At 46.3% G+C, this 26451-nt stretch overlaps 1 protein-coding gene across 1 annotated transcript in view; it reads right to left on the bottom strand.

Annotated features, from left to right (window-relative positions):
- LOC117509708 (histone-lysine N-methyltransferase SETD1B-A-like) overlaps window positions 1-26451 on the bottom strand; it is a 105948-nt gene that overhangs the window by 69161 nt on the left and 10336 nt on the right. The window contains exons 3-6 of the mRNA XM_034169427.1: window positions 4671-4775; window positions 4317-4587; window positions 4116-4225; window positions 3102-4031 (exon numbers count right to left, since the gene is read on the bottom strand). Of these exons, the coding sequence (XP_034025318.1) occupies window positions 3102-4031; window positions 4116-4225; window positions 4317-4587; window positions 4671-4775 (1416 nt within the window). The remainder of the gene's footprint in view (window positions 1-3101; window positions 4032-4115; window positions 4226-4316; window positions 4588-4670; window positions 4776-26451) is intronic.

Here is a 26451-nt window from a genome sequence, read left to right as displayed (position 1 = left end):
GCTCTTATATAATCATCTGAATTATCTACCTGTTGCCACATGTACAGAAGGGCTGGACTGCCATTCCTACACTCATATTGTTATATTTAATAAAAAATAATAAGCGCACGCTGGAGGTGAGGGCTGCTGCTGACGCTGCATTCAAGTACCGTCACAAATTACAATTATAACTTTTTTGTTGTTTCAAATTCAGCAGTTGCTTGTAGCAGGAGTGTGGTTTTCATTTTATGTTTGGTAAAATAATTAACTATATCCACACAAAAGACTAATTCTGCCCTATATAAGGTGCCTGAGCCCAGTGAAGCTGACCCCCCACCCAGATAAAAAAAAATCCAAGCAAGCTGAGTTTGCCCTGTAATTTCTGACGGTAGATGAACGCAGCAGCAGCAGCAGCGCTCACAAACAGCTTCTGCACAGTTTGAAAACATTCAGCCGGTCAAACGAAGTCGAAAAAACACTAACATTACAAAAACTAAGCAAACGATAAAAAACCATCCAGAACTACAACAAAAATAAGTACGGACGAATTAGGTTTCGGGGCATTAGTCATTTTTCAAGTTTAAAATCCTGATGAAGCGCCAGCTGCAGGAAAGAAGCAGAGAGAAGGTTAAGGGCCCCTTGACACAGTGCGAAGTTTGGACGAAGTGCGCACTTAGTGCGCATGACGCTGGAATTGTGTGCAAACCGTGTGAAATCATCCCTGCCTCTAACGCCTCGTACACCTGTTGTTACAAGTATTTGCGCACACCAGTGGCTGAAAGACAAAGTGTGTGCTGTGCAAACCCATCCCACCCTCTCGTGGCAGGTGTCAGTCAAATTCCAGGTGACATGCACGAACATCTAACACCGGAGCCTCTGCAGTCTGCTTTTAGAAAATATCATTCCACAGAGACAGCTCTCACTGAAGTGGTGAATGGTCTTCTGCTTGCAATAGATTCGAACACCACTACAGTTCTGGAGCTGTTAGATCTCAGTGCTGCATTTGATACCGTGGATCATCATATTCTACTCAACAGGCTGGAGAATCATTTTGGGATTACTGGGAGTGCCCTTGCATGGTTGGCGTCATACCTGACCAGTCGTTCTCACTGTGTTTTGTACAACAACACTACCTTTCACAGGGTTCCGTCTTAGGCTCCTGCTTTTCTCCGTTTATATAGAACCCCTTGGGCACATACTGCGGTGGTTTGGGATTAACTTTCATTGCTATGCTGATGATATTCAGTTATACATGCCGATAACGGCTGGTAAAAAAACATGACTCACAAAATGATATGAATGAATGAACAAAATGATAGATTGTAATTACAACATCCACATAAAATCCTTTGAGGATTGCCTTGCATCAATGAAAAGCTGCATGCCCAGCAAGTTCCTACTTTTAAACTCTGATAAGACTGAAATGATGGTTCTTGGTCCAGTGAGACATTGGCATCAAATTGACCAGTTAACGCTTACCCTAGGTTCGTGTGTCATACATCACACTGACAAAGTGAGGAACCTTGGGGTAAATTTTGATTCTACGTTGTCCTTTGACCTACACATTAGACACATTTTGAGGACTGCTTTCTTCCACCTGCAACATATAGTGAAGATTCGTCCCATCCTGTCTATGGCTGATGCAGAGAAACTGATCCATACATTTGTTTCCTCTAGATTGGACTACTGCAATGTTCTATTTTCTGCTTTACTGCAGTCCAACATTAAGGGGTCTCCAATTGGTTCAAAATGCTGCTGCCAGACTCTTGACAGGAAGTGGAAAATTCAACCACATTACACCCATTTTGGCATCCCTTCACTGGCTTCCTGTTTCTGTGAGGTCAGATGTTAAGGTTCTGTTATTATTAACGTTCTGTTAACCCTAACCCATAAAATTAGCACCTCCCTACTTAGCTAACCTGCTTAAACCCTACGTACCGGCCTGGGCTTTGCGTTCACAGGGGGCAGGACTACTTTGTCCCTAGGGTGAATAAAAAGTCTGTGGGTCACAGAGCTTTCTCTTATCGTGCACCTGTTTTGTGGAATGATCTTGTTGCCTCAATAAAACAGTCAGATTCTGTACAGACTTTCAAGTCCAGACTTAAGACACATCTACGTATATTCCCTCTCGTATGGTTAGCATACTGGCATCGTATGTTACTATGCTTCCTATCCCTTTTAACCCCTTAACGCCTGAATTTATATTGCTGTATATAAAAACATGTTTTGTGTGTGTTTTTGCCTTTAAGTAGATGGTAAATAATGTTGAGATTATTAATTTCACTTTTGCACAAAAAATAAATAGTAATTTTGGTATTTTGGTAATAATTTATGTTATAATGTTATAATAATAATAATGGTATGTTGCAAATTAGCAACAACAGGCATACTGGTCAATTTGGTATGTTTCATATTTGAGTCAAATATTGTAGCATATATGCAACAATAGGCGTTAAGGGGTTAAAATTTAATTTGCAACGGAACAGGTCTCAGCCACAATCTTAGATAAATTCTGGGTCTGCTAGTGAAGCTTAGGGCTAGCGGCCAGTGATCACCTTAGCAATTTCTCTATTTTCCTGTCAATTTACTGCTGATGAATTATACTTTAGATGTAGTTTTTCTGGCTGACTGATTCTGCTCTTTTTTTTTCTGTGTCCGAGGTACAGACAATGTCTTGTGGAATTGCCGGATTGACGGATCCAAACCGCAGGGGGCCGGACTGATCGGGACATACAAGGCCTGATGCAGGTGCTGCATGTTGCTGTGTGCATTTGAAAGTGACCCTGTTGAAGGAACAGGCCCACTGACTACGTGAGGAATGCTGGATGACCCCTGCCTGTGGTGCAAATACTGTGTGGACTTCTCATCTTCTGTATATTATTTATGTTGTTTGATTTTCTGTTTTCTGTTTCTTCAGCTTCGTAAAACTTTGTAAAAACATTGTAAATGTTAGAATGGCCTAAGCAGTAGATCACCCCTCTGAGTCTGGTCTGCTTGAGGTTCCTTCCTCAAATCATCAGAGGGAGCTTGCTCTGGGGGTTGGTAAGGTTAGACCTTACTTGTGTGAAGCACCTTGAGGCAGCTTTGATGTGATGTGGTGCTATATAAATGAAATAAATTACCTGGAATCTGACTGTATCTTTGTCAGATGGAGTCTTAATTCCAGAGTGGAACTGTCTTTGAAGAAACAGCACAGCCTGACTTGTCTCATCTTGGTCATTTTCAAGGACAGATGTCAAACTGGCATCCACTGGATTTCTGTGGCTGGTTATTAAGGAATCACTTGCAGTTCCAGTACAGTCATTTGACTCATCTGAGTAAAGCAAACCCGGGTTGTCCTGAGAGTGAACATCAGACAGTAAAGCTTGCCTATCAAGATATGAAGCATCAGACCTCTGGATCTCTGTCAGCAGACTTTCAATCCGTGAGTCCAAGCTCTCTGCTGGAGGGTGGGGGCTGTCAACAGTAGAGCTGACCACAGATTGCGGTAACTCTGTTATGCACTCTTCATCGTCGGGTCGGGAGGACGTATGGCTTAAATTAATGCTCAAGATGCTGAAGGAGTTGCACTTTAGATGCGAAGATTTAGAGGTAGTAGGCACCAAATCCTGAGATACTTGATCAACAGGGGAAAGGTGAAAAGAAGGTTCTGCAATTGAGTGTACCTTCTGAACCCATAACCCATCCCTGCTCTTGTTGTGTAAAGTCTGTATCTGTTTACAGTGTTGGTAATTCTTGAATCTTATACTGAAGTCCGAGGCTTGAGTAGATGACCTGTGATATCTTGCAGGTTTACGATAGCATTGCTCTCCTCTTAAAGGTTTGCAAACACTGGAAGTGGTGGACTCCCACTGGAGGACCGGAGTGGCCTGTAGGCTGGAGTAACAAGAGTCCTGGGACAAAGGAGTTGCTGTCAAGCAAGGGGTTTGGGGGGTTCCCTGAGAACGGGGTGTATCCTGCCAAATGCTGGAGTAGGCTGTATCCAGAGACAGGGGTGTAGAAATGCTACTGGGGCTGCAGACAGTACCCTGTTGAAAAGTTCCTCTCTGATCCTGAATAATGGAATTAAAACACGGAGAACTGTCAATAATAATTAAGATATGTTTAAAGAGTTCTAAACATGCCAAACAAATTACCAATAAACTGTTGATGAGGCACTGAACTTGCTCACTGGTACCCACAGGCAAAGTCCAAGGAGTACAAAGTCCATTTAAGAGGAGCTGGAGATAGTGCGCCCTCTTTTCACCTGAAGTTATTAGTACCACTGAGTATCAAACAAATTCAACATTTATGCATTCAGCACGTAAACTGTGAGTTCTTTCTGGCATTGGTCTTACCTTCAGGGTCATTTTCTACGTGGATAATGTTTCCCATCACTGAGGTCTGATGGAGGTGATGAAGAGCATCTTTGGCGGCTTTCACTGTGTCAAAAACGACTTTTGCGATTCCTAAGTGTTTGTTGGTGTGAGGATCGTAACATATTTCAACATTCTGCACGTGTCCATACTTTTTGCACAGGTCAGTCAGAAAATCCTCCTGTATGTTGTCATTCAACCTGGAAAATGTCACTTCTCTGGGAGGAACGGGGCTGACGTACCACTCATCAATCTGAACACACAGAGACAAAAACAAAGTCTTAGGATCACGATTATCACTATTATAATGATTAGAACCATTACTGAGCTGTGAACCTTAAACTTAGGAACCACAAAGTCAGTCTGATGAGATTTTCTCCACAGATGACAGGCGCGAGGATCTCTGACTGTGTCCACTGGAAACAGACCCAAGTCCTGAACCTGATGAGACACACAGCAGCCGTCAGTAAAATGAAAAACTCTCATTATGGCTGTACTATTATTGGCTGTAGTACAGCAATACTATGATTGGGAACACATGGACTCTACCAGACTAATAACATTCTTCTTATATTTCGTCTTTCAGCTGCTCGTGGTTGCCACAGCCGACTCCACGTACAGATCCACTTTGGAATGTGGCACTTTCTGGTATAACTCCTGTTCTAAACAGCTCCTGATGTTCCTAAGTGGTTTCCCAGCCAAACACTGATCAGGACCTTCTCTATTGTCTCCTGAGATCAGACAGGATCAGGTGGATTCAGAGTGACCGGGCTGTGGCACCAGTCTCATAGCATTAACGACGTTATGAAGCTGTGACAGGTCACCACACTGTGAGCTGATAACGCTGTTTTCAACAAGGTACTGTAGTCATGTTTTTACTCTAAATGACAATGCATGACAGGAAATGTGTCTACAGTCCTGTAATTTTAATGCAATTTTTCTGTCAAACTGGGATTTAACAGCCACTGTGATAAAAGCTGCTACCTGTGTTTTAAATTTACGCGGTCGGCCACTGAGTTCGACAAAGGACACAACTCAGGTACGTGACATCGGGTGTCACTGTCACAATACTACAATTTGAAACTCGATACAGATACACAGGAAAATACGCAATACCATTTTAATACCACAGGGGAAATATAAATAAATTAAGGGAATATATTTTAATAAAGGTTAGAACAATACGAATAACAACATCAATAACAAGTGTGTGTGTGTGTGTGTGTGTGTGTGTGTGTGTGTGTGTGTGTGTGTGTGTGTGTGTGTGTGTGTGTGTGTGTGTGTGTGTGTGTGTGTGTAAATTGTGTATTTTGTAGAACATTTTATGGAGATCGTGCAAAAGAAAAATCCACCAAAACAATTGAATAAATTATTTATGTCTTCCTTGTAAAGCCACGAAAGCTCAAATATGTTCCTTTGTGAATCCACATTATTTTCAGAGTTCATCAAGTGAACACAGTTTTTGGAAGTTTCAAAATTGGGTTTTTCACAGTGTTCCAAGTGCACAGATCTATTTTAGGTCCCCTTCACACATAACACAATTTAAGCCGAGTAGCACACAAAGCAGGAATCGTATTGTATGGCTGGCGTGCCTGGCTGCCTTTTTGTTTCTGTCTTTTGTCCTGTCTTTTGTTTTTCCTTCCAGGTGGCTTGCATTTGGGACTGAGAGGCTGTGTAGCTGAGTTTATCAGGACCTCACCCTGATCACTTGAGGCTGATCACCTGCGGCTCATCAGGACTCACAGCTGTGGTGCATCTACATGGATTGGAACATGGTGGCATTTAAGACTGGAGTACACAGTGTGTATTTGCCAGAGACTCGACCTTGTGACCAGACGGGTGAGATCGTCGTCTCAAGAGCCATCTCATCATCAGTGGATGCAGAGAACGTCCAGGTTTGATGCATGGTCTGTGAAAGAGGAGGGGGTGAGGTCTCACGCTCGTCAGCACACTTCCTGAGGTACGTTAGATTTTGTGACTAACATTTATACAGTCAGTAAATGTGGTGTCCCTCACACCTTATTATACTGAGCTGTATGTTGGTCGTTTAAATCAGCTTCCACTGCAGTGGAGTTTTGTGAACGGGGTGTTCTATGCCTGCAGGGTGGGAAGCTGATTTGCAATTAAGCCAGGAAGTGTTTGCTGTTTGTACACCTTTGAGTGGTCTCTCTGTGTGTTGAGTGTGGACTCCCATAATGATTTCTTCTTTCACAGACTCGGTTTGTCGCGGCCACCTGGGGGGTGTCGGCGGGGTCCTTGGGTCCGAACCGGTTCTGGCTCCGGACCATTAGCGCTGCTGGGAGCGCACCGCAATCCACCACGCCAGACCGCGCACTTTTATATTTTTCACATCACTGTTATGTTTATTAAACTCTGTTATCCTTTGTACCGTGCTCTGCTTATTTTATACTGGGTCCTTCAAACGCTGGTCGGTTCTCCGGGCTGCGTCCGACACTCAACAGTAGTCTCTGGCCTAACATCACGGACCCAGTGGTAGCAGAGACGGTAACGCGCCGGGAAGGCGGGCAGCAGACGTTCAGAAGTTATCCGGATCAGTTGCGGGTGCTCTCCGCCCGGATGGTGCGCGTTGGAGAACCCATTACTGAATACTGATTTGAGCGCTCATGCAGCCGTGTTCCTGTGTGTGCCTTATCCGTGGGTCGTGGTGGGGTGGGACTGGCGACGGCTTCGCGTCACACTTCGACCGGATAAGAGGTTTAAACGGGAGCTGCAGGAGTGGGTCTGTAATGGGTGAACGCGCACGGCGGAGCTCTGTGGCACGGGTCGCGGTGCTTCCTGTGTTACAGTCGTAGCCCCGTTTCCCCGGGTAATGATAGCTACTGCGTCTGTTGTGTCATTTTCTTTTTGTTCCCTCTCTTCTCCTCTGGCTCCAGCCGTGTGAGCCGTAGTGTCGGCGTTGCTGGAGTGGTGCAGTTTGGTTATGCTGGGCGTTTCCCAGGTAACCTCTGCACCGGGGGGGGGGGGTTCGAGGTGTTGTTTTTTTTGTTTGTTGATTCCCTTTTCCACCTCCGGCTTCAGCGCGCCTTGAGCCGTCTGCCATCGGCGTGGCTGAGGTTTGGGGCAGTGGGATATACCCGCAGCTGGTGGCTGGTTTGGAAGTCGGAGGAGTGGCGCCGTTTTGTGCCGTCTGCCATAACCGCTGTTCCACTCCTCCCGGTTGGCTTCTGGGGTATAGTCAAGGTTGGTGACACTGGACGTGCTTCCAGTTTCCACTGCGCCAAGGGGGTGGGGTTGGGGTTGTTTTGTTGTATGTTTTTTTTTCTCCTTTTGTTTTTTCCCCCCAGTTTCCGCCCTCAGGGTTTGACTGTGGTGTCCTCTGGGGGGGAAAGGGCTGTGGGTCCATCTAGCCATAGACGGCCGGGGCTGGGTCCGTTGGTCATGAGGGGGGGCGTCTCCTGGGGTTGATGGAATGGTCCTCTGGGAGGCACTGTGAGTCCCCGTGGGTGACATTGGATCCCAGAGGGACCTCAGCTGTGGTTATTACTCCTGGAGCTGGCGGGATGTCCTCTGGGGGGTGTTGGTCCCTACATGTCGTTGGGGGGGGGGGGTGTTCGTGTTTTATTTGTTAGCTTAAGTTTGGGTTGTTTTTCTTTTCTCCCCTTCCCGGGGTTTGATGGAACGGTCCTCTGGGGAGGGGGGGGGCGTGTTAGCATTTTTATTTGCAAGCTTGAGTTTGGGTTTTTCTTTTCTCCCCTTCCCAGGGTTTGATGGAACGGTCCCCTGGGGAGGGGGGGGGGGGTGGTTTGGTTGTTTATGTTTGTCTTTTTTGTTTTATGACTAATCAGACTGAACATGGTTGGACAAAGGCTGACCGCACAGGTTTAAGAACTCCTGGCCACACCTGTGCTAAGTGACTGACAGAAACAAAGGCAAAGATGCAGCCAGAGGAGAAGACATCAACCATTCTGTTGGAAGACGAAGGCGGATACGGTTTCCAGCCATGGTCCCTGGAGGGGGGTGTTTCTCCTGGGCCAGGTTTGTGTGGTCGCCGGGAGGCTTCCCGTGAGGGTGGGGTACTGTTGTATGGCTGGGGGGGCCTGGCTGCCTTTTTGTTTCTGTCTTTTGTCCTGTCTTTTGTTTTCCTTCCAGGTGGCTTGCACTTGGGACTGAGTGGCTGTGTAGCTGAGTTTATCAGGACCTCACCCTGATCACCTGAGGCTGATCACCTGCGGCTCATCAGGACTCACAGCTGTGGTGCATCTACATGGATTGGAACATGGTGGCATTTAAGACTGGAGTACACAGTGTGTATTTGCCAGAGACTCGACCTTGTGACCAGACGGGTGAGATCGTCGTCTCAAGAGCCATCTCATCATCAGTGGATGCAGAGAACGTCCAGGTTTGATGCATGGTCTGTGAAAGAGGAGGGGGTGAGGTCTCACGCTCATCAGCACACTTCCTGAGGTACGTTAGATTTTGTGACTAACATTTATACAGTCAGTAAATGTGGTGTCCCTCACACCTTATTATATTGAGCTGTATGTTGGTCATTTAAATCAGCTTCCACTGCAGTGGAGTTTTGTGAACAGGGTGTTCTATGCCTGCAGGGTGGGAAGCTGATTTGCAATTAAGCCAGGAAGTGTTTGCTGTTTGTACACCTTTGAGTGGTCTCTCTGTGTGTTGAGTGTGGACTCCCATAATGATTTCTTCTTTCACAGACTCGGTTTGTCGCGGCCACCTGGGGGGTGTCGGCGGGGTCCTTGGGTCCGAACCGGTTCTGGCTCCGGACCATTAGCGCTGCTGGGAGCGCACCGCAATCCACCACGCCAGACCGCGCACTTTTATATTTTTCACATCACTGTTATGTTTATTAAACTCTGTTATCCTTTGTACCGTGCTCTGCTTATTTTATACTGGGTCCTTCAAACGCTGGTCGGTTCTCCGGGCTGCGTCCGACACTCAACAGTAGTCTCTGGCCTAACATCACGGACCCAGTGGTAGCAGAGACGGTAACGCGCCGGGAAGGCGGCAGCAGACGTTCAGAAGTTATCCGGATCAGTTGCGGGTGCTCTCCGCCCGGATGGTGCGCGTTGGAGAACCCATTACTGAATACTGATTTGAGCGCTCATGCAGCCGTGTTCCTGTGTGTGCCTTATCCGTGGGTCGTGGTGGAGTGTGACTGGCGACGGCTTCGCGTCACACTTCGACCGGATAAGAGGTTTAAACGGGAGCTGCAGGAGTGGGTCTGTAATGGGTGAACGCGCACGGCGGAGCTCTGTGGCACGGGTCGCGGTGCTTCCTGTGTTACAGTCGTAGCCCCGTTTCCCCGGGTAATGATAGCTACTGCGTCTGTTGTGTCATTTTCTTTTTGTTCCCTCTCTTCTCCTCTGGCTCCAGCCGTGTGAGCCGTAGTGTCGGCGTTGCTGGAGTGGTGCAGTTTGGTTATGCTGGGCGTTTCCCAGGTAACCTCTGCACCGGGGGGGGGGGGTTCGAGGTGTTGTTTTTTTTTGTTTGTTGATTCCCTTTTCCACCTCCGGCTTCAGCGCGCCTTTGAGCCGTCTGCCATCGGCGTGGCTGAGGTTTGGGGCAGTGGGATATACCCGCAGCTGGTGGCTGGTTTGGAAGTCGGAGGAGTGGCGCCGTTTTGTGCCGTCTGCCATAACCGCTGTTCCACTCCTCCCGGTTGGCTTCTGGGGTATAGTCAAGGTTGGTGACACTGGACGTGCTTCCAGTTTCCACTGCGCCAAGGGGGTGGGGTTGGGGTTGTTTTGTTTGTATGTTTTTTTTTCTCCTTTTGTTTTTCCCCCCAGTTTCCGCCCTCAGGGTTTGACTGTGGTGTCCTCTGGGGGGGAAAGGGCTGTGGGTCCATCTAGCCATAGACGGCCGGGGCTGGGTCCGTTGGTCATGAGGGGGGGCGTCTCCTGGGGTTGATGGAATGGTCCTCTGGGAGGCACTGTGAGTCCCCGTGGGTGACATTGGATCCCAGAGGGACCTCGGCTGTGGTTATTACTCCTGGAGCTGGCGGGATGTCCTCTGGGGGGTGTTGGTCCCTACATGTCGTTGGGGGGGGGGGGGTGTTCGTGTTTTTATTTGTTAGCTTAAGTTTGGGTTGTTTTTCTTTTCTCCCCTTCCCGGGGTTTGATGGAACGGTCCTCTGGGGAGGGGGGGGGGCGTGTTAGCATTTTTATTTGCAAGCTTGAGTTTGGGTTTTTCTTTTCTCCCCTTCCCAGGGTTTGATGGAACGGTCCCCTGGGGAGGGGGGGGGGGTGGTTTGGTTGTTTATGTTTGTCTTTTTTGTTTTATGACTAATCAGACTGAACATGGTTGGACAAAGGCTGACCGCACAGGTTTAAGAACTCCTGGCCACACCTGTGCTAAGTGACTGACAGAAACAAAGGCAAAGATGCAGCCAGAGGAGAAGACATCAACCATTCTGTTGGAAGACGAAGGCGGATACGGTTTCCAGCCATGGTCCCTGGAGGGGGGTGTTTCTCCTGGGCCAGGTTTGTGTGGTCGCCGGGAGGCTTCCCGTGAGGGTGGGGTACTGTTGTATGGCTGGGGGGGCCTGGCTGCCTTTTTGTTTCTGTCTTTTGTCCTGTCTTTTGTTTTTCCTTCCAGGTGGCTTGCACTTGGGACTGAGTGGCTGTGTAGCTGAGTTTATCAGGACCTCACCCTGATCACCTGAGGCTGATCACCTGCGGCTCATCAGGACTCACAGCTGTGGTGCATCTACATGGATTGGAACATGGTGGCATTTAAGACTGGAGTACACAGTGTGTATTTGCCAGAGACTCGACCTTGTGACCAGACGGGTGAGATCGTCGTCTCAAGAGCCATCTCATCATCAGTGGATGCAGAGAACGTCCAGGTTTGATGCATGGTCTGTGAAAGAGGAGGGGGTGAGGTCTCACGCTCATCAGCACACTTCCTGAGGTACGTTAGATTTTGTGACTAACATTTATACAGTCAGTAAATGTGGTGTCCCTCACACCTTATTATATTGAGCTGTATGTTGGTCATTTAAATCAGCTTCCACTGCAGTGGAGTTTTGTGAACAGGGTGTTCTATGCCTGCAGGGTGGGAAGCTGATTTGCAATTAAGCCAGGAAGTGTTTGCTGTTTGTACACCTTTGAGTGGTCTCTCTGTGTGTTGAGTGTGGACTCCCATAATGATTTCTTCTTTCACAGACTCGGTTTGTCGCGGCCACCTGGGGGGTGTCGGCGGGGTCCTTGGGTCCGAACCGGTTCTGGCTCCGGACCGTTAGGGCTGCTGGGAGCGCACCGCAATCCACCACGCCAGACCGCGCACTTTTATATTTTTCACATCACTGTTATGTTTATTAAACTCTGTTATCCTTTGTACCGTGCTCTGCTTATTTTATACTGGGTCCTTCAAACGCTGGTCGGTTCTCCAGGCTGCGTCCGACACTCAACAAATCGCATGCCATTTGTGAAAAATCAGAGCTGCCTCTAACGTATCGTACACCTGTCACTACAACTATTCACGCACACCAGCGGCTGAAAGACAGAGTGTGCCCTGTGAGACCCCATTCGATCCCAACTGCGGCAGGTGTCGGCCAAATTCCAGGTGACACGTGGTGCATGTGTCTCACAATTGTGTGCATGTGTCACATCCCTCCCACCCCCCCAAAACACATCAATCAATCAATCAATTTTTTTATATAGCGCCAAATCACAACAAACAGTTGCCCCAAGGCGCTTTATATTGTAAGGCAAGGCCATACAATAATTCTGTAAAACCCCAACGGTCAAAACGACCCCCTGTGAGCAAGCACTTGGCTACAGTGGGAAGGAAAAACTCCCTTTTAACAGGAAGAAACCTCCAGCAGAACCAGGCTCAGGGAGGGGCAGTCTTCTGCTGGGACTGGTTGGGGCTGAGGGAGAGAACCAGGAAAAAGACATGCTGTGGAGGGGAGCAGAGATCGATCACTAATGATTAAATGCAGAGTGGTGCATACAGAGCAAAAAGAGAAAGAAACAGTGCATCATGGGAACCCCCCAGCAGTCTACGTCTATAGCAGCATAACTAAGGGATGGTTCAGGGTCACCTGATCCAGCCCTAACTATAAGCTTTAGCAAAAAGGAAAGTTTTAAGCCTAATCTTAAAAGTAGAGAGGGTGTCTGTCTCCCTGATCTGAATTGGGAGCTGGTTCCACAGGAGAGGAGCCTGAAAGCTGAAGGCTCTGCCTCCCATTCTACTCTTACAAACCCTAGGAACTACAAGTAAGCCTGCAGTCTGAGAGCGAAGCGCTCTATTGGGGTGATATGGTACTACGAGGTCCCTAAGATAAGATGGGACCTGATTATTCAAAACCTTATAAGTAAGAAGAAGAATTTTAAATTCTATTCTAGAATTAACAGGAAGCCAATGAAGAGAGGCCAATATGGGTGAGATATGCTCTCTCCTTCTAGTCCCCGTCAGTACTCTAGCTGCAGCATTTTGAATTAACTGAAGGCTTTTTAGGGAACTTTTAGGACAACCTGATAATAATGAATTACAATAGCCCAGCCTAGAGGAAATAAATGCATGAATTAGTTTTTCAGCATCACTCTGAGACAAGACCTTTCTGATTTTAGAGATATTGCATAAATGCAAAAAAGCAGTCCTACATATTTGTTTAATATGCGCTTTGAATGACATATCCTGATCAAAAATGACTCCAAGATTTCTCACAGTATTACTAGAGGTCAGGGTAATGCCATCCAGAGTAAGGATCTGGTTAGACACCATGTTTCTAAGATTTGTGGGGCCAAGTACAATAACTTCAGTTTTATCTGAGTTTAAAAGCAGGAAATTAGAGGTCATCCATGTCTTTATGTCTGTAAGACAATCCTGCAGTTTAGCTAATTGGTGTGTGTCCTCTGGCTTCATGGATAGATAAAGCTGGGTATCATCTGCGTAACAATGAAAATTTAAGCAATACCGTCTAATAATACTGCCTAAGGGAAGCATGTATAAAGTGAATAAAATTGGTCCTAGCACAGAACCTTGTGGAACTCCATAATTAACTTTAGTCTGTGAAGAAGATTCCCCATTTACATGAACAAATTGTAATCTATTAGACAAATATGATTCAAACCACCGCAGCGCAGTGCCTTTAATACCTATGGCATGCTCTAATCTCTGAAATAAAATTTTATGGTCAACAGTATCAAAAGCAGCACTGAGGTCTAACAGAACAAGCACAGAGATGAGTCCACTGTCCGAGGCCATAAGAAGATCATTTGTAACCTTCACTAATGCTGTTTCTGTACTATGATGAATTCTAAAACCTGACTGAAACTCTTCAAATAGACCATTCCACTGCAGATGATCAGTTAGCTGTTTTACAACTACCCTTTCAAGAATTTTTGAGAGAAAAGGAAGGTTGGAGATTGGCCTATAATTAGCTAAGATAGCTGGGTCAAGTGATGGCTTTTTAAGTAATGGTTTAATTACTGCCACCTTAAAAGCCTGTGGTACATAGCCAACTAACAAAGATAGATTGATCATATTTAAGATCGAAGCATTAAATAATGGTAGGGCTTCCTTGAGCAGCCTGGTAGGAATGGGGTCTAATAAACATGTTGATGGTTTGGATGAAGTAACTAATGAAAATAACTCAGACAGAACAATCGGAGAGAAAGAGTCTAACCAAATACCGGCATCACTGAAAGCAGCCAAAGATAACGATACGTCTTTGGGATGGTTATGAGTAATTTTTTCTCTAATAGTTAAAATTTTGTTAGCAAAGAAAGTCATGAAGTCATTACTAGTTAAAGTTAATGGAATACTCAGCTCAATAGAGCTCTGACTCTTTGTCAGCCTGGCTACAGTGCTGAAAAGAAACCTGGGGTTGTTCTTATTTTCTTCAATTAGTGATGAGTAGAAAGATGTCCTAGCTTTACGGAGGGCTTGTGGCATATGTGTGCTTTGCGCCCCCCCTACACACGTGGCATGCAAGCGTGGGGGGTGGGAAGCACACTTGCATAAAATGCTTATATGTATGTACAGACATGATCACATGCGGGGCGGCCAGCCACGTCTGAACAGTCAGAGCACAGGGAGGTGCTTGTCAGCTGATCACAGCACACTGACAGCTGGATGACGGCTCAGTGCACAACAACGTGTCACATTACAAACACAAACACCACTGAGAGGACAGGTACGTATATAAATAAGTACTATACTACCTACATATAAAATTACATAACAAATAACTAAATGAAAATGATCACATAACACAAAAACATAGTGACACTTTGGCATGTGCGCTGAACTGATAGGAGGCATGTCCGCTGACAGCAGCAGCTGTTGAGATTTCTGGTTCTGGACGTCCCATATGTGAAACACATGCCCTGATTTGACGGACATGAGCTAACAACTGTTCACTGTGATGCACGTGTGTCTGCTTGCTGTCCTCACGTGGACATATATAAAAACATATATCGCTGTTGCGACCGGCTGCAGCAAATAAGCACACCTTGACAGCCTGCCCTAAGTGAAACAGACTGTCAGATCATGACACGCAGTGGGCGATCTGAGTGTCACGTCACCCACGTGCGCTCTGTTTCACATGGCGCAGTGTCTGTCTTGTGTTGTGCCATCCATAGGACACGCATGTCGGGCCAGACACACGTGCGGGGCTGGCTGGACATGCCAGGCCAGCAGATGTGGACATGATAAGAGCGTACAGTCAATTCATGCCAGTACGTCTGTTAAACCTCACTTCAGTTAAACCTAACTAAATGGTTATCTGCTTTTAAAAGTAAGAATGAGTTGACTTATTTTGTAGCCTGTTCTGTAATGAACTATGTTAGCCAATGTTAGCAACAGTTAGCGCTAGTTAGTGGCTAGTTTAAGATGGTCTTGTTTACCCAAATAAACAATCCATAGTACAGTACAAGTGTTTCTACAGTACATGCACATCTGTCTCTGATACATTAATTGTTGAGTTGTTTGTTTGTTTGTTTTATCAGTATCCAACATCACTGACAGAGAGGTCAAAAGAAATCAGCAAATTAATCAATAACCGGTTCATAAATAATTTGTGTGCAGGCCCAGGCAAATAAAATTAGACTTTGGGCTGTTAGATTTTTTGCTAACTTGATGTTGACTTCTTACACTGCGTTCACACTGGACGTGACATGAGCAACAGCAGCGACAGGTTGCCATGTAATCCCTATGGAATGGCGCGTTTTGGCGCCAAGCGATGGACGCGAATGAAGCGACATGAGTGAAGCGATTGGCGCATTTGTGGCGCGATATTGCATCGCATCACATCGCGTTGCCCTCCTCCCCAAGTTGAAAAATCTGAACTTTTTCGTCTTGTCGCGCCGCGATGACCAATCAATCAATCAATCAACTTTTTTCTTATATAGCGCCAAATCACAACAAACAGTTGCCCCAAGGCGCTCTATATTGTAAGGCAAGGCCATACAATAATTATGAAAAACCCCAACGGTCAAAACGACCCCCTATGAGCAAGCACTTGGCTACAGTGGGAAGGAAAAACTCCCTTTTAACAGGAAGAAACCTCCAGCAGAACCAGGCTCAGGGAGGGGCAGTCTTCTGCTGAGACTGGTTGGGGCTGAGGGAAAGAACCAGGAAAAAGACATGCTGTGAAGGGGGGCAGAGATCGATCACTAATGATTAAATGCAGAGTGATGCATACGGAGCAAAAAGAGAAAGAAACAGTGCATCATGGGAACCCCCCCACAGTCTACGTCTAAAGCAGCATAACCAAGGGATGGTCCAGGGTCACCTAATCCAGCCCTAACTATAAGCCTTAGCGAAAAGGAAAGTTTTAAGCCTAATCTTAAAAGTAGAGAGGGTATCTGTCTCCCTGATCTGAATTGGGAGCTGGTTCCACAGGAGAGGAGCCTGAAAGCTGAAGGCTCTGCCTCCCATTCTACTCTTACAAACCCTAGGAACTACAAGTAAGCCTGCAGTCTGAGAGCGAAGCGCTCTAATGGGGTAATATGGTACTACGAGGTCCCTAAGATAAGATGGGACCTGATTATTCAAAACCTTATAAGTAAGAAGAAGAATTTTAAATTCTATTCTAGAATTAACAGGAAGCCAATGAAGAGAGGCCAACACGGGTGAGATATGCTCTCTCCTGCTAGTCCCCGTCAGTACTCTAGCTGCAGCATTCTGAACCAACTGAAGGCTTTTTAGGGAACTTTTAGGACAACCTGATAATAATGAATTACAATAGTCCAGCCTAGAGGAAATAAATGCATGAATTAATTTTTCAGCATCACTCTGAGACAAGACCTTTCTGATTTTAGAGATATTGCGTAAATGCAAAAAGGCAGTCCTACATATTTGTTTAATATGCGCTTTGAATGACATATCCTGATCAAAAATGACTCCAAGATTTCTCACAGTATTACTAGAGATCACGGAAATGCCATCCAGAGTAACGATCTGGTTAGACACCATGCTTCTAAGATTTGTGGGGCCAAGTACAATAACTTCAGTTTTATCTGAGTTTAAAAGCAGGAAATTAGAGGTCATCCATGTCTTTATGTCTGTAAGACAATCCTGCAGTTTAGCTAATTGGTGTGTATCCTCTGGCTTCATGGATAGATAAAGCTGGGTATCATCTGCGTAACAATGAAAATTTAAGCAATACCGTCTAATAATACTGCCTAAGGGAAGCATGTATAAAGTGAATAAAATTGGTCCTAGCACAGAACCTTGTGGAACTCCATAATTAACTTTAGTCTGTGAAGAAGATTCCCCATTTACATGAACAAACTGTAATCTATTAGACAAATATGATTCAAACCACCGCAGCGCAGTGCCTTTAATACCTATGACATGCTCTAATCTCTGTAATAAAATTTTATGGTCAACAGTATCAAAAGCAGCACTGAGGTCCAACAAAACAAGCACAGAGATAAGTCCACTGTCCGAAGCCATAAGAAGATCATTTGTAACCTTCACTAATGCTGTTTCTGTACTATGATGAATTCTAAAACCTGACTGAAACTCTTCAAATAGACCATTCCTCTGCAGGTGATCAGTTAGCTGTTTTACAACTACCCTCTCAAGAATCTTTGAGAGAAAAGGAAGGTTGGAGATTGGCCTATAATTAGCTAAGATAGCTGGGTCAAGTGATGGCTTTTTAAGTAATGGTTTAATTACTGCCACCTTAAAGGCCTGTGGTACATAACCAACTAACAAAGATAGATTGATCATATTTAAGATTGAAGCATTGAATAATGGTAGGACTTCCTTGAGCAGCCTGGCAGGAATGGGGTCTAATAAACATGTTGATGGTTTGGATGAAGTAACTAATGAAAATAACTCAGACAGAACAATCGGAGAGAAAGAGTCTAACCAAATACCGGCATCACTGAAAGCAGCCAAAGATAACGATACATCTTTGGGATGGTTATGAGTAATTTTTTCTCTAATAGTCAAAATTTTGTTAGCAAAGAAAGTCATGAAGTCATTACTAGTTAAAGTTAATGGAATACTCAGCTCAATAGAGCTCTGACTCTTTGTCAGCCTGGCTACAGTGCTGAAAAGAAACCTGGGGTTGTTCTTATTTTCTTCAATTAGTGATGAGTAGAAAGATGTCCTAGCTTTACGGAGGGCTTTTTTATAGAGCAACAAACTCTTTTTCCAGGCTAAGTGAAGATCTTCTAAATTAGTGAGACGCCATTTCCTCTCCAACTTACGGGTTATCTGCTTTAAGCTACGAGTTTACAGAGTTTAGGTAGCTACTCTGCTCTGTGTTGGTATATGACATTAGAGAACATAGAGAAGGAATCATATCCTTAAACCTAGTTACAGCGCTTTCTGAAAGACTTCTAGTGTAATGAAACTTATTCCCCACTGCAGGGTAGTCCATCAGGATAAATGTAAATGTTATTAAAAAATGATCAGACAGAAGGGAGTTTTCAGGGAATACTGTTAAGTCTTCTATTTCCATACCATAAGTCAGAACAAGATCTAAGATATGATTAAAGTGGTGGGTGGACTCATTTACTTTTTGAGCAAAGCCAATAGAGTCTAATAATAGATTAAATGCAGTGTTGAGGCTGTCATTCTCAGCATCTGTGTGGATGTTAAAATCGCCCACTATAATTATCTTATCTGAGCTAAGCACTAAGTCAGACAAAAGGTCTGAAAATTCACAGAGAAACTCACAGTAACGACCAGGTGGACGATAGATAATAACAAATAAAACTGGTTTTTGAGACTTCTAATTTGGATGGACAAGACTAAGAGACAAGCTTTCAAATGAATTAAAGCTCTGTCTGGGTTTTTGATTAATTAATAAGCTGAAATGGAAGATTGCTGCTAATCCTCCGCCCCGGCCCGTGCTACGAGCATTCTGACAGTTAGTGTGACTCGGGGGTGTTGACTCATTTAAACTAACATATTCATCCTGCTGTAACCAGGTTTCTGTTAGGCAGAATAAATCAATACGTTGATCAATTATTATATCATTTACCAACAGGGACTTAGAAGAGAGAGACCTAATGTTTAATAGACCACATTTAACTGTTTTAGTCTGTGGTGCAATTGAAGGTGCTATATTATTTTTTCTTTTTGAATTTTTATGCTTAAATAGATTTTTGCTGATTATTGGAGGCCTGGGAGCAGGCACCGTCTCCACGGGGACGGGGCAACGAGGGGACGGCAGGGGGAGAGAAGCTGCAGAGAGGTGTATAAGACTACAGCTCTGCCTCCTGGTCCCAACGCTGGACAGTCACAGTTTGGAGGATCCAAGAAAATTGGCCAGATTTCTAGAAATGAGAGCTGCTCCATCCAAAGTGGGATGGATGCCGTCTCTCCTAACAAGACCAGGTTTTCCCCAGAAGCTTTGCCAATTATCAATGAAGCCCACCTCATTTTTTGGACACCACTCAGACAGCCAGCATGTCACTCCCGGTCTGATTGGGGAGGGGCCTAGAGAAAACAACAGAGTCCGACATTGTTTTTGCAAAGTTACACACCGATTTAATGTTAATTTTAGTGACCTCCGATTGGCGTAACCGAGTGTCATTACTGCCGACGTGAATTACAATCTTACCAAATTTAAGCTTAGCCTTAGCCAGCAATTTCAAATGTCCTTCGATGTCGCCTGCTCTGGCCCCCGGAAGACAATTGACAATGGTTTCTGGTGTCGCTAACTTCACATTTCTCAAAACAGAGTCGCCAATAACCAGAGTTTGATCCTCGGCGAGTGTATCGTCGAGTGGGGAAAAACGGTTAGAGATGTGAACGGGTTGACGGTGTACACGGGGCTTCTGTTTAGGGCTACGCTTCCTCCTCACAGTCACCCAGTCAGCCTGCTTTCCCGACTGCCCGGGATCTGCCAGGGGGGAACTAACGGCGGCTAAGCTACCTTGGTCCGCACCGACTACAGGGGCCTGGCTAGCTGTAGAATTTTCCACGGTGCGGAGCCGAGTCTCCAATTCGCCCAGCCTGGCCTCCAAAGCTACGAATAAGCTGCACTTATTACAAGTACCGTTACTGCTAAAGGAGGCTGAGGAACAACTAAACATTTCACACCCAGAGCAGAAAAGTACGGGAGAGACAGGAGAAGCCGCCATGCTAAATCGGCTAAGAGCTAGTAGCTACGCAACCTAGCGGATTCCTAAAAACACACAAAGTGAATAATGTGTAAATAATTTAGAGGTGATTCAGCAGAAGGAGTGCCCCAATCAAGGCACCAAACAGGCCATGAAGCAGCACAGGCAACGCACAACAACAGCGAACGCACGACAACGGTGCCAAAACAAAACAAAAATCGACCAAACACGCTGTGGAGCAGCACAGGTAACGCACGACAACAGTGCTAAAAAAATTAAAAAATAAATAAATAAATAAAAACGAAAGCGTTAGCAAGCTAGTTAGCTTGCCAACGCTGATGAAAGTTATCTGATAAAAGTGCTCCGTCGCGATGTTTCGACCGTTAGAGGTCTTCCTTAGGCGTTGGAGCACAGTAAAAAAGTAAAAAAAGTAAAAAGGTAAAAAAGTAAAAAAGTCTTGAAAAAGACTGTTAGTTCAAAGTCCAAAGCAGCAGGTAGCAGTCTCTGTGTAAACAGTCCCAACAGAGAGCCAAAATTCTGATGCAATCTCACTCTGAAGACAGGAAGTACCTCCAGCTACCAGTAGATCCAAGTAATGGGGACTGGATCAGGGACTGGATATGTAGTGACGTGGAGATGTCTGGAGTTTGACTGAAGATGTGAACATGTCCTGTCTCTGGTAGCAGCCTGTGAGCAGGACTTATGTCTCTTTTGTCCTTTATTTCACAATTATGACAGTTTTTGGAGCGAGCAGCAGCCACACAGCAGGGGGGAGCAGAGTTTATTTTTATTTTACGTGCGCGCGAGCGAATCATTCATGGAGATTATTTTACTTATTAACTACACAGATGTATAATAAAGCAAATGGTGACTGGTTTCTAAACACAATTATGACAGAGTTTTTTGGGAAAGAGCGAGGAGCAGCCCCACAGCAAGCAGCAGAGTTTCTTTTTATTTTTATTTTACGTGCGCGCGCGAGCAAATCGTTCATGAAGATTATTTTACTTAACTACACAGATGTATAATAAAGCAAATGGTGACTGGTTTCTAAACACAATTATGACAGAGTTTTGGGGGGAAGAGCAAGCTGCAGCCCCACAGCAGTGGGGAGCAGAGTTTCTTTTTTTTTTTAATTGATTACATGCGCGCGCGTGAACGGGACAGGAGGTCCTCAAACTGGGTCGCACAGAGGCGGAAGGACCGCTGAAAGCAGCTGTCATCCAGACGCAGCTCCTGCAACAAATAGTGATACGAATCACTCCCCGAATTGGGAACGTCTCATGACGTTTGTCAGCTTTCCACAACAACTCGCTCTGTGTGATCAAGGTCCGTCATGTTAACTTGACTGACAACCGGAGCCGGCGTGGGGAATGGAAGCTCCTCCTATTTGATGACGCACCGGGGTGAATTTTCGCAGCAAAAGCGTTAAGGGGTTAACGCCGGGCGATGGAGGCGCGTCCGTCGCCACACGACCCCCGCATATTTTGTAGAGTCTGATCGCGCCTGTGTGAATGCGGCATGACAATGAAGCAGGACACTATTCCAGTCATGTCTGCTTTTTTGTATCATTCCCAGGTTCAGGATGCGGCTGTGAGGAGACCAAAACCGTCAGTTAGGAGTGTCTGCAAACCAACACTCCATCAAACACACACAGGGGATGATACTATTAAACTGCTGGTTAGTGTATAATAATGCAGATTGCTGTATGCTGCCACTTATTGTTCACACTGATGCAACAAATAAAACATTGAGTCAGCGGTTTTCCAGAATGATTGTTGATGTCAGAATCGAACATAAAACAAGTTGCAAGAGATGCGTGCAAGGTCAGTGAATTTAACACTTATTAATTTATTTTGCTTAATTTATTTCAGGACCCCACCCTGACACATTATTGTCTCTTGGTGAAGGAGTGAAGAGTCTCAGACTGTAACCTCTGATCTCCTCGGTGCTGCGTGGCCTGTCTGAGGTCTCCATGGCGGACTGTAGGTTCGGACCTGTGCCACAAGGTTCACCTCGGTCATACCAGTGTCGGTGCAGAAATCTCCATGATGACTACAAAACAGAAAACATTGGTCTCCACTTCTCAGTTGCACATTTAGGAGCTTACCAACTGTAAATATTATTAATAAAAAAAAAAACTCAGACATGTGCTATCAAGTTATTAAATGTTTACATGTGAGGCATAATTGTAAAGCGCTTTGAGCGTCTGATGCAGATGGAAAAGCGCTATCCGCAGTCCATTTACCATTTACTAAATGTTAGTGTCATTCTTAAATGTTAAATAAAATTTTTACATCTTAAATGAGTGACTCTTATCATATTCATTATGGACTACAGCTGTGTGATTCATGTACAGAAAGCATGTTCCCAGGCAAGGACAAAAGGAAGAGCGTGTTCCCAGACAAGGTCAGAGGAAGAGCATGTTCCCAGACATGGTCAGAGGAAGAGCATGTTCCCAGACAAGGTCAGAGGAAGAGAGTATTCCCAGACACAGTCAGAGGAAGAGCGTGTTCCCAGACAAGGTCAGAGGAAGAGAGTGTTCCCAGACTAGGTCAGAAGAAGCGCGTGTTCACAGACATGGTCAGAGGAACACTGTGTTCCCAGACTAGGTCAGAGGAAGAGCGTGTTCCCAGACTAGGTCAGCAGAAGCACATGTTCCCAGACAAGGTCAGAGGAAGAACATGTTTCCAGACAAGGTCAGAGGAACACTGTGTTCACAGACATGGTCAGAGGAAGAGCGTGTTCCCACACTAGGTCAGAAGAAGCGCGTGTTCCCAGACAAGGTCAGAGGAAGAACGTGTTCCCAGAGAAGGTCAGAGGAAGAGTGTGTTCCCAGACCTGGTCAGAGGAACAGCGTGTTCCCAGACAATGTCAGAGGAAGAGCGTGTTCCCAGACACGGTCAGAGGAGGTGTGTGTTCCCAGAGACCATCAGAGAAAGAGCGCATTCCCAGACAAGGTCAGAGGAAAAGCGTGTTCCCAGACAAGGTCAGAGGAAGTGGTGTTCCCAGAAAGGTCAGAGAAAGAGTGTGTTCCCAGATACAGTAAGAAGAAGAGCATGTTCTCAGACCTGGTCAGAGGAAGAGCGTGTTCCCAGACTAGGTCAGCAGAAGCACATGTTCCCAGACAAGGTCAGAGGAAGAACATGTTTCCAGACAAGGTCAGAGGAACACTGTGTTCACAGACATGGTCAGAGGAAGAGCGTGTTCCCACACTAGGTCAGAAGAAGCGCGTGTTCCCAGACAAGGTCAGAGGAAACGCATGTTCCCAGAGAAGCTCAGAGGAAGAGTATGTTCCCAGACAAGGACAAAAGGAAGAGCATGTTCCCAGACAAGGTGAAAGGAAGAGCAAGTTCCCAGAGATGGTCAGAGGAAGAGCGCGTTCCCAGGCACAGTCAGAGGACCAGCATGTTTTCAGACAAGGTCAGAGGAAGAGAGTATTCCCAGACACGGTCAGAGGAAGAGCATGTTCCCAAACCTGGTCAGAGGAAGAGCATGTTCCCAGACAAGCTCAGAGGAAGAGTGTGTTCCCAGACAAGGTCAAAAGGAAGAGCATGTTCCCAGAAAAGTGAAAGGAAGAGCATCTTGCCAGAGAAGTTCAGAGGAAAAGCGCATTCCCAGACACAGTCAGAGGAACAGCATGTTCTCAGACAAGGTCAGAGGAAGAGAGTATTCCCAGACACGGTCAGAGGAAGAGCATGTTCCCAAACCTGGTCAGAGGAAGAGCATGTTCCCAAACCTGGTCAGAGGAAGAGCATGTTCCAAGACAAGGTCAGAGGAACACCGTGTTCCCAGATGAGGTCAGAGGAAGCGCGTGTTCCCAGACACTTCAGAGGAAGAGCGTGTTCCCAGAGAAGCTCAGAGGAAGAGTGTGTTCCCAGACAAGGTCAAAAGGAAGAGCATGTTCCCAGACAAAGTGAAAGGAAGAGCATGTTCCCAGAGATGTTCAGAGGAAGAGCGCATTCCCAGACACAGTCAGAGGAACACCGTGTTCCCAGATGAGGTCAGAGGGAGCGCGTGTTCCCAGACAAGGTCAGAGGAAGCGTGTGTTCCCAGACAAGGGCAGAGGAAGACTTTGTTCCCAGACAAGGTCAGAGGAAGAGTGCATTCCCAGACAAGGTCAGAGGAAGACTTTGTTACCAGACAAGGTCAGAGGAAAAGCAAGTTCCCAGACAAGGTCAGAGCAAGAGCATGTACCCAGACATAGTCAGAGGAAAAGCGTGTTCCGAGACAAGGTCAGAGGAAGCGCGTGTTCCCAGAGAAGGTCAGAGGAAGAGTGTGTTCCTAGAGACGATCAAAGGAAGAGTGTGTTCCCAGACACGGTCAGAGGAAGAGCATGTTCCCAGACACGGTCAGAGGAAGAGCATGTTCCCAAACCTGGTCAGAGGAAGAGCATGTTCCCAAACCTGGTCAGAGGAAGAGCATGTTCCAAGACAAGGTCAGAGGAACACCGTGTTCCCAGATGAGGTCAGAGGAAGCGCGTGTTCCCAGACACTTCAGAGGAAGAGCGTGTTCCCAGAGAAGCTCAGAGGAAGAGTGTGTTCCCAGACAAGGTCAAAAGGAAGAGCATGTTCCCAGACAAAGTGAAAGGAAGAGCATGTTCCCAGAGATGTTCAGAGGAAGAGCGCATTCCCAGACACAGTCAGAGGAACACCGTGTTCCCAGATGAGGTCAGAGGGAGCGCGTGTTCCCAGACAAGGTCAGAGGAAGCGTGTGTTCCCAGACAAGGGCAGAGGAAGACTTTGTTCCCAGACAAGGTCAGAGGAAGAGTGCATTCCCAGACAAGGTCAGAGGAAGACTTTGTTACCAGACAAGGTCAGAGGAAAAGCAAGTTCCCAGACAAGGTCAGAGCAAGAGCATGTACCCAGACATAGTCAGAGGAAAAGCGTGTTCCGAGACAAGGTCAGAGGAAGCGCGTGTTCCCAGAGAAGGTCAAAGGAAGAGTGTGTTCCTAGAGACGATCAAAGGAAGAGTGTGTTCCCAGACACGGTCAGAGGAAGAGCATGTTCCCAGACACGGTCAGAGGAAGAGCATGTTCCCAGACAAGATCAGAGGAAGAGAGTATTCCCAGACACAGTCAGAGGATGTGTGTGTTCCCAAACCTGGTCAGAGGAAGAGAATATTCCCAGACATGGTCAGAGGAAGAGCGTGTACCCAAACCTGGTCAGAGGAAGAGCGTGTTACCAGACACGGTCAGAGGAAGACTTTGTTCCCAGACAAGGTCAGAGGAAAAGCATGTTCCCAGACACGGTCAGAGGAAGAGCATGTTCCCAGACACGGTCAGAGGAAGAGCATGTTCCCAGACAAGATCAGAGGAAGAGTGTGTTCCTAAAGACGATCAGAGGAAGAGTGTGTTCCCAGACAAGGTCAGAGGAAGAGCGTGTTCCCAGACACGGTCAGAGGAAGAGCATGTTCCCAGACAAGATCAGAGGAACAGAGTATTCCCAGACACGGTCAGAGGAAGAATGTGTTCCCAGACATGGTCAGAGGAAGTGCGTGTTCCCAGACAAGGTCAGAGGAAGTGCGTGTTCCCAGACACGGTCAGAGGAAGAGCGTGTTCCCAAACCTGGTCAGAGGAAGAGAATATTCCCAGACACGGTCAGAGCAAGAGCGTGTACCCAAACCTGGTCAGAGGAAAAGAATATTCCCAGACACGGTCAGAGGAAGAGCGTGTACCCAAACCTGGTCAGAGGAAGAGCGTGTTACCAGATACACTCAGAGGAAGAGCGTGTTCCCAGAGGAGGTCAGAGGAAGCGCATGCTCCCAGACACGGTCAGAGGAAGAGTGCATTCCCAGGCAAGGTCAGAGGAAGACTTTGTTCCCAGACAAGGTCAGAGGAAAAGCATGTTCCCAGACAAGGACAAAAGGAAGAGCGTGTTCCCAGACAAGGTCAGAGGAAGAGCATATTCCCAGACACGGTCAGAGGAAGAGCATGTTCCCAGACAAGGTCAGAGAAACAGAGTATTCCCAGACACAGTCAGAGGAAGAGCATGTTCCCAAACAAGGTCAGAGAAACACTGTGTTCACAGACATGGTCAGAGGAACACTGTGTTCACAGACATGGTCACAGGAAGAGCGTGTTCCCAGACTAGGTCAGAAGAAGCGCGTGTTCCCAGACAAGGTCAGAGGAAGAACGTGTTCCCAGAGAAGGTCAGAGGAAGAGTGTGTTCCCAGACCTGATCAGAGGAACAGCGTGTTCCCAGACAATGTCAGAGGAAGAGCGTGTTCCCACACACGGTCAGAGGAGGAGTGTGTTCCCAGAGACCATCAGAGGAAGAGTGCATTCCCAGACAACGTCAGAGGAAAAGCGTGTTCCCAGACAAGGTCAGAGGAAGTGGTGTTCCCAGAGAAGGTCAGAGAAAGAGTGTGTTCCCAGATACAGTAAGAAGAAGAGCATGTTTTCAGACCTGGTCAGAAGAAGAGTGTGTTCCCAGACAAGGTCACAGAAAGAGTGTGTTCCCAGACAAGGTCAAACGGAAGAGCATGTTCCCAGACAAGGTGAAAGGAAGAGCATATTCCCAGAGATGGTCAGAGGACGAGCACATTCGCAGGCACAGTCAGAGGAACAGCATGTTCTCAGACAAGGTCAGAGGAAGAGAGTA

This window comes from Thalassophryne amazonica, chromosome 5 (genome assembly GCF_902500255.1).
Source record: "Thalassophryne amazonica chromosome 5, fThaAma1.1, whole genome shotgun sequence".
Taxonomy (NCBI): domain Eukaryota; kingdom Metazoa; phylum Chordata; class Actinopteri; order Batrachoidiformes; family Batrachoididae; genus Thalassophryne; species Thalassophryne amazonica.
This window is presented reverse-complemented; position numbering and strand designations above follow the sequence as displayed.